This window comes from Symphalangus syndactylus, chromosome 16 (genome assembly GCF_028878055.3).
Source record: "Symphalangus syndactylus isolate Jambi chromosome 16, NHGRI_mSymSyn1-v2.1_pri, whole genome shotgun sequence".
In the NCBI taxonomy this organism is placed as follows: Eukaryota; Metazoa; Chordata; class Mammalia; order Primates; family Hylobatidae; genus Symphalangus; species Symphalangus syndactylus.
The window spans coordinates 100,534,432-100,547,994 of NC_072438.2; the positions used below are offsets into that span (position 1 = coordinate 100,534,432).

Genomic DNA, 13,563 nt, shown 5'->3' on the forward strand with positions numbered 1-13,563 from the left:
CAGCCATGTGGCCTCTGTGGGTTCTGAACGTGTTGATGGTGCCAACCTCCTGGGCTGAAGTGGAAATGGAATGAGTTCTAGGGCATCTGTCTCTTAGATCATTTTAATGTTTGCTGTGTTTTTTCTGTATTGCTCTGTTAGAGTAATAAGAAATATGACGGTGTTTCTGGCCTCAGGTGCGGATTGATGAGTACGATTACTCCAAGCCCATCCAGGGGCAACAGAAGAAGCCCTTTGAGGAGCACTGGAGGAAGCACACCCTGTCCTATGTGGACGTCAGCACTGGGAAGGTCAGTGTGGAGCTCGTTCTCACCACAGCCCAGCACCCACACGGCCCCGCCCAGGTCTGCAGGCTGGCCTTGCTGGTGGTGAACGGGGAGGAGCAGGCCAGATTTAAATCAACTCCTGACAGATTTGAGGCACCACTGAAAAAGGCACTCTGACAGCAGTCAGGCTTCGGGCTGGAGACAGAATCCAGTACCTGCAGGTGGTTCAGAGGAGCGTTAAGGAAGGGTTGCTCCGTGGTGTGGGCCAGATGGAAGTCACTGGGCAGGAGCAAGCGTCCAAGGCCTGGTGGCAGGGGAGGAGATGATTGTGGACCTAGCAAGAAAGTCAGCATCTGTCGGGTGGACACACAGCCACTACCAGAAACCAGTCCCATGCCAAGGGAGCCCAGAAGAGACCCCTCCCCTCTCCTCCCATGGGCTGGGCCAACTGGAAGCATCTGCAGGGGAGCTGAGGGGATGTGGTGCAGCCCTTAGCATCCCCCGGGCACTGAGCAAGCAGAGAAGGGCCGAAATTGAGGCGGGGTTGGGGGTGAGCTGCGTCCTGGGAACAGCCAGCCGAGGGTGTGGTAGGGGGTCGCAGCCTTGTTCCACACAAGCATAGCATCCTGGGAACAGCCAGCCGAGGGTGTGGTAGGGGATCGCAGCCTTGTTCCACACAAGCACAGTGTCGGGAACAGCCAGCCGAGGGTGTGGTAGGGGGTTCCAGCCTTCTTCCACACAAGCACAGCATCCTGGGAACAGCCAGCCAAGGGTGTGGTAGGGGGGTCGCAGCTTTGTTCCACACAAGCACAGTTCACCCGTGTGGCATTTCCGCTGGGCATTAAGATTCAGAAATAATGAAGATAGAAAGCTTTTACCCTTAAGCTTTTCATAGCTGTAAGAGAGAGTTGTATAATCACTTAGCTGTGTCTGTGGAAGTTACCATTGGACTCTCACTATCATCTAGTGTGTCTGTGATTCAGGCAGTAGGTCATTTTCAGGATTTATCATGAAGGCCATTTCCTGGTAGTGTATAGAAATCACATTTCACTCGCTTAGCACAAGTCTATTTTTAATGTTTCCGGGTTTGGGTTTTTTGTTTTGTTTTTGTTTCTCTGAGATAGAGTCTCATCTCTGTTGTCCAGGCTGAAATGTGGTGGCTCGATCTCATCTCACTGCAGCCTCAACCTCCCCCAGGCTCAGGTGATCCTCCCATCTCAGCCTCCCGGGCATATGCCACCATGCCTGGCTAATTTTTGTATGTTTTGTAGAAATGGGGTTTCTCCACATTGCCCAGGCTAGTCTTGAACTCCTGAGCTCAAGTGATCCACCTGTCTTGGCCTCCCCGACAGGCATGAACCAACATGCCCAGCCAGTTTTAGTAATTTTTCGAGAAATACATACTCTTTTAGAAAGTACAAAGAGATTGAAATAAGAGCTCACTAACCAGAGATGACCCATTATGGTTTAAATTTCTTTGTATATGTGCCTACCTTTTCCTGTGTGTGCATATTTAATACACAGCTTGAGTATTCCTTCTCTGAAATCCTTGGGACCAGAAGTGTTTTGGATTTCAGGCTTGTTCAGACTTTGGAATATTTGCATTATACTTACTGTCTGAGCATCCCTAATCAGAAGATCTGACTCCATAGCACATTTCTTTTGAATGTCATGTTGGTGCTCAGAAAAGTTCCAGATTTTGGAGAATTTCAGATTTTTGGATTAGGGATGTTCAACCTATATAAATATTTACTTTGAAGTAGAAAAACTGGAAGTAGATAGTTTAAACATAAAGTGTCTTGGTATAGACAAGGGTTCTCCCACTTCTCATGACGGGAGCATTTTTGTAAAGCCCTGAGAATCTGGTACAGTGTCATTTTCGTTGCTCTGTTCCATCTGCGGATCTGCCGTCATTTACAGTCCCCTGTTGCACATGTAGGTCATTTTTGAATTTGTTATTGGAAAATACTGCAGCAAATACCTCTAAGTTCCCATGCTGTAAATCTACTTTTATAGTTAAAATGTTTCAAAAGGAACACAAGAGATGGCTTTTTGTACATTTTTGTGCTTAACTTACCACTGACTCTTTTTCAAGGTCACTCTGGAATATAGACCCGTAATTGACAAAAGTTGGAACGAGGATGACTGTGCCACCGTCCCCCCAGCCATTTGCTCCTACTGATGAGACAAGATGCGGTGATGACAGAATCAGCCTTTGTAATTATGTATAATAGCTCATGCATGTGTCCATGTCATAACTGTCTTCATGCGCTTCTGTGCTGCAGGGAAGAAGGAGTACATTGAAGGGAGATTGGCACCCAGTGGCTGGGAGCTTGCCAGGAACCCAGTGGCCAGGGAGCGTGGCACTTACCTTTGTCCCTTGCTTCATTCTTCTGAGATGATAAAACTGGGCACAGCTCTTAAATAAAACATAAATGAACAAACTTTTATTTCCAAATCCATTTAAAATATTTTACTGTTATGACTTTAGTCATATTTGTTGACCTAAAAATCCAATGTAATAATCTTTGTATTCTGTTACATCAAAATCCAGATATGTTCTTGTAGTTTATTTTTTTTTCTTTTTCTTTTTTTTTTTTTGAGACAGGATCGGTGCAGTGGTGCAGTCTCAGCTCAGTGCAGCCTCAAACTCCTGGGCAGCTCAGGTGATCTTCCCGACTCAGCCTTCTGAGTAGTTGGGGCTACAGGTGTGCGCCACCATGCCCAGCTCATTTATTTTGTAATTGTAGGGACAGGGTCTCACTGTGTTGCCTAAGCTGGTCTCAAACTCCTGGGCTCAAGTGATCCTCCCTCCTTGGCCTCCCGAAGTGCTGGAATTATAGGTGTGAACCACCATGCCTGGCCTTGTTGTAATTTATTTCTAAGTTCAAATTAATGTTGGTGCCTGAGAGTGAATGGAGAAAACTAACATTTCCTCCTTTTTCTTGGCAGATGGTTTACTAGGTGAGTGTGTCCTCGATTATTCAAATCAGGGGTCCCCAATTCCCCAGGCCACAGATTGTTACCAGTCCATGGCCTGTTAGGAACCAGGCCACACAGTAGGAGGTGAGCAGCGGGCCAGTGAGCCTTACTGTGTGAGCTCCGCCCCCTGTCAGAGCATCACTGTGTAAGCTCCGCCCCATTAGAGCATTACTGTGTGAGCTCCGCCCCCTGTCAGCATTACTGTGTGAGCTCCGCCCCCTGTCAGAGCATCACTGTGAGCTCCGCCCCATTAGAGCATTACTGTGTGAGCTCCGCCCCCTGTCAGCATTACTGTGTGAGCTCCGCCCCCTGTCAGCATTACTGTGTGAGCTCCGCCCCCTGTCAGCATCACTGTGTGAGCTCCGCCCCCTGTCAGAGCATTACTGTGTGAGCTCCGCCCCCTGTCAGCATTACTGTGTGAGCTCCGCCCCCTGTCAACATCACTGTGTGAGCTCCGCCTCCTGTCAGATCAGTGGTGGCATTAGATTCTCATAGGAGTGGAACCCTGTTGTGAACTGCACATGCGAAGGGTCTAGGTTATGCCCCGCTTATGAGAATCTAATGCTGCTGATCTGAGGTGGGACCGTTTCATCTCCAAACCATCCCCACACATGTCCATGGAAAAAGTGTCTTCCATGAAACCAGTCCCTGGTGCCAACAAGGTTAGGGACTGCCAGTTTAAATAACCAAATACTAAAAGAACTGGCATAGAAGTAAATCGGCTGCTGCTTTATTTTTAGGCTGTTCTTTTCAGAGAACAATGACAATTATTTCCAAGTTTGTCATTAGAAAATAATATTAGGTTGGTGCAAAAGTAATTGCGGCTTTTGCCATTACTTTCAAAGGTAAAAGCCACAATTACTGTTGCACCAACTTAATATGATAAATTTGTTCCTTAAAGTGTATTTTTGGTAAGAAAAACCTTTTGTTTTTCCTACTATTAATTTTTTGTTTTTTTCTTGGTAGAGACAGAGTCTTGCTGTGCTGCCCAGGCTGGAGTGCAGTGGTGTGATCTCGGCTCACTGCAACCTCCACCTCCCGGGCTCCAGCAATCCTCCCACCTTGGCCTCCCAAGGAGCTGAGAGTACAGGCGTGAGCCACCATGCCTGGCTAATTTTTATATTTTTTACAGAGAGGGGGTTTCACAAACTCCTGGGCTCAAGCAGTCCTCCTGCCTTAGCCTCCCAGAGTATTGGGATTATAGGTGTGAGCCACTGCCAGAAAAACTTTTCCTAAGGCAAGGCAGGTTTTACATTATATTTAGATTTTCTTTTTAATGATGTCTTTTTTGGCAGTGCACAGCCAGAGAACAACACATCACACACAGGAAACAGTTGTGCTCGTGTGACTGGGGCCTCAGCGCTAGGAAGGAGTGGACTCTTGGCCCACGCAGCAGCTTGAATAAATCTGAAAGTCACTACGCTGCGTAAGAGAAGCCAAATAAAAAAGCGCATGCTGTGTACAGAGGGTGTCGAGAATGCCTCCTACGTGACGGAAAGCAGATCCGTGGTTCCCTGCAGACTGGCAGGAGCAGATTCCAAAGGCACAGGAAGAAGCTTGTGGGTAGAGTGAGTTCATTACCTTCTGCGCATTACACCACAATAAAGCTGGTAATAAAAATGCGAACCAAAAAAAAAGGTGAAACTAGGATAAAATTTCTCACCTGTGTGATTTGTAAATGTGCAGGTTTGCCATCGTGCTTTGCTTATGAAGCTGTGGGGTACGAGGACTCTCATATGTCACTGGAATGCAGAACGTTGCAGCCTCATGGAAGAGGATTTGGCAGCGTCTAACAAAAGTATGTGGCATTTGCCCTTTGACTCAGCAAATCTGCCTCAAAAAAACTCTGGCAAAGAAATGACTTTACACACAGAGTTCTTTTCACAGCCTGAATGTGTTTGCAACAAAGTTCTTCACTGTGGCATTTGTAAATGTAGGGAAAAGAAAGAGAGATCAGACTGGTACTGTGTCTGTGTAGAAAAGGAAGACATAAGAAACTCCATTTTGGGCCGGGCACGGTGGCTCACGCATGTAATCCCAGCACTTTGGGAGGCCGAGACGGGCGGATCACGAGGTCAGGAGATCGAGACCATCCTGGCCAACACGGTGAAACCCCATCTCTACTAAAAATACAAAAAATTAGCCGGGCACAATGGCGGGTGCCTGTAGTCCCAGCTACTTGGGAGGCTGAGGCAGGAGAATGGCGTGAACCCGGGAGGTGGAGCTTGCAGTGAGCCGAGATCGCGCCACTGCACTCCAGCCCGGAGACAGAGCGAGACTCTGTCTCAAAAAAAAAACCTCCATTTTGATCTGTACCCTGAACAATTGTTTTGCCCTGAGATGCTGTTAATCTGTAACTTTGCCCTAGCCTGGAGCTCACAGAAACGTGTTATATGGAATCAAGGTTTAAGGGATCTAGGGCTGTGCAGGATGTGCCTTGTTAACCATATGTTTACAGCCAGTATGCTTGGTAAAAGTCATCACCGTTCTCCATTCTCGATAAACCAGGGGCACAATGCACTGCGGAAAGCCGCAGGGACCTCTGCCTAGGAAAGCCAGGTACTGTCCAAGGTTTCTCCTCACTGAGATAGCCTGAGATATGGCCTCGTGGGATGGGAAAGACCTGCTGTCCCCCAGCCTGACACCCGTGAAGGGTCTGTGCTGAGTAGGATTAGTAAAAGAGGAAGGCCTCTTGCAGTTGAAATAAGAGGAAGGCCTCTGTCTCCTGCCTGCCCCTGGGAACGGAATGTCTTGGTATAAAACCCGATTGTACATTTGTTCGATTCTGAGATAGGAGAAAAACCGCCCTGTGGCGGAAGGCGAGACATGTTGGTAGCAATGCTGCTCTGTTAGTCTTTACTCCACTGAGATGTTTGGGTGGAGAGAAGCATAAATCTGGCCTACATGTACATCCAGGCATAGTACTGTGTCCGGATTTGGTGGGTTCTTGGTTTCACTGACTTCAAGAATGAAGCCGCGGACCCTCGCGGTGAGTGTTACAGCTCTTAAGGTGGCACGTCTGGAGTTTGTTCCTTCTGATGTTCGGATGTGTTTGGAGTTTCTTCCTTCTGGTGGGTTCGTGGTCTCGCTGGCTTAGGAGTGAAGCTGCAGACCTTCTCGATGAGTGTTAACAGCTCTTAAGGTGGCGCGTCTGATTGTTGTTCCTTCCTCCCGGTGGGTTCATGGTCTCGCTGGCTTCAGGAGTGAAGCTGCAGACCTTTGTGGTGAGTGTTACAGCTCGCAAAGGCAGTGTGGACCCAGAGTGAGGAGCAGCAGGATTTATTGCAAAGAGTGAAAGAACAAAGCTTCCACAGTGTGGAAGGGGACCCGAGTGGGTTGCCACTGCTGGCTCGGGCAGCCTGCTTTTATTCTCTTATCTGGCCCCACCCACATCCTGCTGATTGGTCCATTTTACAGAGAGCCGAGTGGTCTGTTTTGACAGGGCGCTGATTGGTGCATTTACAATCCCTGAGCTAGACACAAAAGTTCTCCACCTCCCCACTAGATTAGCTAGATACAGAGTGTTGACACAAAGGTTCTCCAAGTCCCCACCAGACTCAGGAGCCCAGCTGGCTTCACCCAGTGGATCCTGCACCGGGGCTGCAGGTGGAGCTGCCTGCCAGTCCCACGCCGTGCGCCCGCACTCCTCAGCCCTTGGGTGCTTTGAGGTGACAGCATGCTGGCAGCCCTCAGTACCTTCCCTTGAACTTATTTGTGACACAAATTCCTTTGCTCACGTTTTCTTGCTGACCTTCTCCCCACTGTCACCCTGTTCTCCAGCCACATTCCTCTTGCTGAGATAGTGAAAATAGTAATCAGTAAATACTGAGGGAACTCAGAGACCGGTGCCGGTGCGGGTCCTCCATATGCTGAGCGCCGGTCCCCTGGGCCCATTTTTCTTTCTCTATGCTTTGTCTCTGTGTCTTATTTCTTTTCTGTCTCTCACCCTGCCTGACGAGAAATACTGACAGGTGTGGAGGGGCTGGTCCCCTTTGTTCTATAGTTATTATAAATGTACAGGAACGTTAAAAGGAACTTGTGTGTATAATGCCACTCAGTACAAGGTATGTAGCCCAGGAAATGACCAATCTGATGGGTGTTATAACCCATCCAAGCCCCCTGCAACCATCGTTTTTAAAATAAAAAACTGGTCCTTTCCTTGGCGATACAAGTAAAATAATAACTAGAAGAGAAGAAAAAGAAATTCCCAAACAAGTAACTTTAAAATTTGATCCTTGTGCAGCCATTAATAGTAACAAGCTAGAGTTAAAATGGAGTTCTCTCAACTAGGAAAAGAGCTACACAGTAAAAAATAAATAAGTTTGTCATAAGTCAAGGGTCTGAAAATTGTGCCTATTGGCCATGCGTTATTTAGGCTACTTTAAAAAAGGACAAAAAAGACCCAGTTCACCTTCAAAAAGGGGAAGCCAATCTCTCCTGTGCTACCGGTCACTGTAACCCACGAGAACTAATAATCTCTAATCCCCTAGACCCCCATTGGAAGGAGAACATGTAGGCCTGGGGATCACTGGGACAGGGCTAAACCCCCAAGTTGCTATTTTAGTCCAAGGGGAGGTCCACAGGCGCTCTCCCAAACCAGTGTTTCAAGCCTTTTATGATGAGCTGAATCGGCTAGCACCAAAGCTTCCGAAAAAGACAGAGCCACACACCCTGCATCACCCAGGTAGGGAAAATGAGCTGGGCTGTGGGTGCTGGGAAAGCCGTGCCTGCAGCCCCCTTCAGAGTCAGGCTGCACTGCACAGGGAGCCCGAGAGAAAGGTGGAGAGGCCTCCTGAATGGGGCTCTGGCCATCACAACAGCTGGTGCCTTCCGGTCAGGACATGTGGGGTCCGCACCACCAGCTATGGGGAGGTGGCCGGCTGACAGTGAGTTGGTGCCCAGGGTTCTTGGGACCATCCCACACAGCAAGACACAGATAAGACTGCCCAGCCACAGGAGCCAGTGAGCGAGAGGAATTCCCCAAATTGTGTCTGGAGGCCAGGTAGGTCCCTCATCTTGCATCTAAAGTCCTGACCCCGTGCCCCCCACAGCCTACTCTGAGGTGGGTCCTGGCACACGGTTGCTGCCTCCAGGACAGGGGACATGAGCCCACAGTGTGGGCCGCCCCTGGTCATCCTCTGGGGCTGGCCATGGCCATGGTCGTGGCACCCTGGGGGCCCAGTGTGCAGCAGTGGAGGCCACAGTGATGGGAATCTCCAGGGTGGTCTGGCAGGTGCCCAAGCCTTCCCTGGCTCCAGTCCGTTGTCTGGCCGGTTGTGTTCCCCAGGGGCCACCCGATGCCTCTGGCACTCTCCATGCTGGCTGGGAAGACCAGTGTCGGCCACTTGGCCATGGGCAGCCTCCTTCTGGCACTAGCACATGCCCCTCCCTCCGTCCTCGCTCTGCCTGCCACGTCCGCTCAGCCACATGGCACTGGGGTGTTTTCACCTGTCCACCCTCCAAACCTGGTGAGTCTCAAGGGCACAGAGCTCTGCCCACCAGGCTGACATGCCCCGAAGGGGGACTGGACTGGACTCAGGACAGCCCCGGCTCATGGCAACCTTGCTGTCCACCTGGGCCCCTCGGCCTGGGTGAGCCCTTACTGGGGAGAGGGCTCCTCTGCCCTCCAGCTGATGGGTGTGTGCTGGCGGACACAGGTCAGGAAGCAAAAGCAGAAAAACCAGGGAGGGGGCATGCGGTGTGGAGGCGAAGAGGGGTCCTCCCCTGGCCAGTGTGTGTAGCCAGCTGCACCTCATGCCCCAAGGCCATGCCCAGGAGCAGCCCCCCGCTGTGTGTCCAGGGGGCAGGGCGCTGACCCCACTTCACCTTCCCCTTAATCCAGCCGTGACTCTGCCCCACGCCGGGATGCGCTGGGATGGCTCGGACGCAGCACCCTGCACAGCGGCTCTGGCTCTAAGCTGCACAATCGGATGTCCTGCACAGTCACCGGCTAATCCAGGACAAGCTGGTGAAGGTCACTCGCCTGGGCACGAGTCGCCACCCTGCACCCTGCAGGACAGGTAACTTGGAGAGGGTTCACTTTGTCTTATTTAACAAAAACATTGCCCAGAGCATGGTATGATAAAGGCCTGGCAGGAATGGAGGGCGCCTGCCACACAACTTTCTTTCACCAGGTGGAGGAAGGCAGGATGCCCATGGGGCGTTTGGGCAGATGCCACAGGGCAATGTTGGGTGGGACCCCCAGCTGCCGGCTCTGGGAGGGGTAAGGAGGCCTTGGGCTCCTCCTCCAGGCAGCCCCACTCAGAGCCTTGGACAGCAGGCGGCGCTGCATGGAGGGGCAGCCGGAGCCAGGCTGGGAGCAAGAGGGCCAGAGGGAGGAAAGATGCAAAGCAAAGCCTGGAAATCCAGACGACACCGGCAACATCCTGCACTCTCTGAGGTTCACCAGCGCACAGACCTGCCTGTGGATGGACTCACCCTTGTCCTCTGGGTCCCGTCTGTGCCCAGGACTCCCAGGACCTTGGAGGTAGACACTAGGCATGATATTCATTCTTCTGCAGAACTGTTCACCTTAATTTGCTGGAGGTTGTCTTAAAGCATGGTCTCTATCCATCCATATATTTAGCAGAATTGATTAAAATAAACTTAACACATTCATGTTGTCCTTTTAGGGATTTCTTCAAAGGTTTAGATATTTCAAGCACTGTGTTGATTTTATAATTCACCTGCCAGGGAGAGTTGGCTTAAGGGATATTTTGAAATGAACAAACAGCCGCAGTCGCCTTTGAAGAGCCGCACGTCGCCCGTCTCATGCCAGCTCCAAGCCTCTGCGAGGTTCTCGCCTGCCTGCTGAGCTCCCCCTGCTGTGACACCAGGGGGGCCCCTCCTCTCCACACTGCAGGGGCCTCCAGATCCCAAGGGGCAGGCCCAGCTCCCTGAGAAACTCAGAGACCAGTGGCCACTGTCTCCTTGGGGACAAGTGTTTGTCCAGAAAATGTGGTGGGCAGGATGGGCTGGATCTGAGACAGGCCTCCAGGTGCCAGGGTCACAAGCCAGTCAGCCCCCAGCAGCAGGTGGTCACCGCAACACATCAAGGCTCTTGTGACGTCGAGTGTGGCCCCTGGAAAAGGAACTGAATGGGCTGACTCATGTCGGAGACGCCTGTCAACCTCTCTCAACCTCACCCCTCACTGGGAGGTCAGACACTGGGCCAGGACCCGGAGGGTGGGAAGCCACAGCCCAGAGGATGGAGGGGAAGGTGAGGAGGACATAGGGGAGGTGAGGACGGGGGGAGGTGCGGAGGAGAATCTCGGATGCTGGTGGGCCAGGGTGCCTGTCACCAGGTGAGTGCCTGCAGCTGCCCTGGCTCCTGGCTTCTGTGGCCTGCAGGCTCTGCTGCTTTTTGGCATTTGTGGGGTGCCTGTAGCCTTGTCCACAGGAGGAGGCTGCTTCTGCAGAGCAGGGCCCCCGACGGGCCTTAGCAAACCCCTGAGGGCCTTGGACTTGACCCTCCACAAGGAAAGGTGGGGGGCAGGGCTGGCCAGAGGGACTCTGTATAGCTGTTGCTGGGGGTGCTGCTTTACCAGGCCCTCACTGGGAGTGAGAAAGCGGCCCCTGGGCACAGCTGGGATGGCTATGCTGGGGCCAGCTCAAGTCCCCTCTGCTTTCAGGGACAGAGGACATGGTGCAGAGGCATGGCCTTGAATCCATGTGGCTTTTCTACAGGTTATGGGGGAAGACCACCCAAGGATTATGGGGTGAGCTCCAGACCATGCGCTTCCAGTGAGTGAGGGGGCCAGCAGCAGCGGCTACATCTCAGGAGCCTGTCTAGGGGCTGTCCTCCAGAAAAACAGCGGCAGAGACATGAGGCAGCAGCCCCCAGAGACCCTCCCGCACATGGCCAGCAGCGTGTGGGGCCGCATCAGCCTCCTGACAGGAGGGGTCCCTGATGCGGCATCAGTTCCTGGGCCCTGGAAGCCGCCTGGCGTGGGCTCACAGCCGCTTGACCAGGCTCAGCCAGGAGGCATTTCCAGGAAGCTTCCTTCTCGTCCCAAGAGCTGCCTCTGTTCTCTGCTCACCCGGCCTGCGGCCAGCACAGTGTGTGGTTTAGGACCGCTGCTCTAGGGGCTGAGGAGCGTGCAACCTGTGTGACCAATGGCACGATGCATCCTGCCACCTCCTGAGACCTCTTAAAGCGTGGTGATGGCCGAGCACGTTGAGACCCTGAAGCTACGCAGCCCATTCTGGGCGAGGAGGCCCAGCTGGAGCGGCTGCGGGGAACTGAACTCCACGGGAGTGAGAAGTCCTGGGGCTGAGGCTGAGCTGAGTGGAGTCGGGAACAGAGAGGAGGATTCAGGACCTAAGTTCAGTGTGAGGGTTTTAATTTTCAAGGGTAAGAGTTTGTGTGTATGAATGTTGCTATATGGTCTGAATGGGTCCCCCAAAATCCATGTGTTGTAACCTTAATATCCAGTACAACAGTGTTGGGGGTGGGGCCTTTGGGAGGAGCTTAGGTCATGAGGGTGGAGGGTGGATTAATGCTGGTTCCTCAGTGTGGGACTTCCCAGCCCCCAGAACTGTGCAAGAAAAAAACCTGTTCTTCATCAGTTACCCAGCAAGAAGCATTTCATTATAGTAGCACAAACGGATTAACACACATGTATTGCTGGGTTGTGTGTGTGTGCGTTTATAAGCTTGTAGATGTATGGTATTGTGTTGGTATGTGTCTGTGTTATGAATTTGTATGTATGTCGTGTGTGTGCCTGTTTATAAGTTTGTAGATGTATGGTCATGTGTTGGTGTGTGTCTGATATGAATTTCTATGTATGTGTGTGTCAGTGTGTGTGTGGGTGTGTGTGTATGCATGTTTATATGTTGGTAAATATCTGAGTGTGTGCACGTGTGTATGTGTGTTATTTATGTGTATATGTGTGTTAATCAGTTTGTGTGTGTGTGTGCATGTATGCCACATTCCTTGTGAAAAGAAAGCTATTTTCCCAAACACGGAATGACCCAGTGCCCAGCCGTGTTCCTGGAGCCTTGGCCGCTCTTCTGTGTGAACTGTGCTCGGTGGGCCGATGTCATGACCTGGAAAAGCTGCAACCCAAGAAAGGGAGCCAGCCCTGCCGGCCCCCATCGTGCTGGATGAGCTGCTGCAAACTCGCTGCAGACTCACCCTGGATCCTCTGAAACAAGGACCTTCTGTCCCCAGGACCTCTGTCCCAGGCTCTCTGACACCAGGGAAGATGAGGGGCCTCTCTCACCTCCTCCTCCTCCTCTTCCTCCTCTGCCAGGTCCAGGTCTGTCCACCGCCTTCCCCTTATCCCCACATCACTGCAACCTCACCCTTCCCTCCACATTCTTATTATCCAAGAGAGCAAGTAAAGAACAGTATTGAGTTCAGTTTATGTTTCACTGAGATAAATTTGCATGTAACAAAACTAAGAATAAAATCTAATTAGTGATAATCCATCAATCAGGCTAAAAGATGTAATCTGGATTAGGGAACATTGTATCTTTGTCTGCATCGTTGAAACAGAAGACTTTCATGCATATTTATCAATGAGAAAACGAGGCACCAATGTTTTTGCGATGCCTGCTCTAGGGACTGTACAAGACTCATTTACAATTAACACAGTTACTGAGAATGGAATGTTTGTGAATGGGATTTCTTTTACATAAATGAAGATGTCTTAAAATCCTGTTACCCTGAAAGTTGACTCACTGAATTCTCATTTCATGGATCCAGAAAAGGCCATCCCAGTGCAGCAGGACAAGCTGCAGACAAAACTCCTCAGACACCGGCTTAAAGAAGGAAGAGGTTTGGCCGGGTGCGGTGGCTCATGCCTGTAATCCCAGCACTTTGGGAGGCCGAGATGGGCGGATCACGAGGTCAGGGCATCAAGACCATCCTGGCTAACATGGTGAAACCCCATCTCTACTAAAAATACAAAATAGCAGAGTGTGGTGGTGGGCACCTGTAGTCCCAGCTACTCGGGAGGCTGAGGCAGGAGAATGGTGTGAACCCGGGAGATGGAGCTTGCAGTGAGCCAAGATTGCACCACTGCACTCCAGCCTGGTTGACAGAGCAAGACTCTGTCTCAAAAAAAAAAAAAAAAAAAAAAGAGGTTTATTCGGTCAGGAGCATCAGCAGACTTGCGTCTTAAGAGCCGAGCTCCCTGAAAAGGAAATTCTTGGCCTTTTTAAAGGTTTACACTCTAAGGGGTCCACATGAAAGGGTCGTGATAAATCAAGCAAGCGTGGGGAACGTGACTGGGGGCTACATGCATCAGCTAGCAGAACAGAAAGTTTTGCAATGCTTTTTCATACAATGTCTGGAATTTACAGATAACGC

The 13,563-nt window shown here is 51.0% G+C and overlaps 1 protein-coding gene across 1 annotated transcript in view; it reads left to right on the top strand.

Moving 5' to 3' along the window:
• The window catches only part of LOC129464979 (succinate dehydrogenase [ubiquinone] flavoprotein subunit, mitochondrial-like), a 30,646-nt gene extending 27,936 nt beyond the window's left edge, over positions 1–2,710 (top strand). Inside the window, 2 exon segments of the mRNA XM_063619594.1 lie at positions 177–290; positions 2,362–2,710. Of these exon segments, the coding sequence (XP_063475664.1) occupies positions 177–290; positions 2,362–2,448 (201 nt within the window). The 3' untranslated portion in view covers positions 2,449–2,710.
• Positions 2,711–13,563: the final 10,853 nt, after the last annotated feature.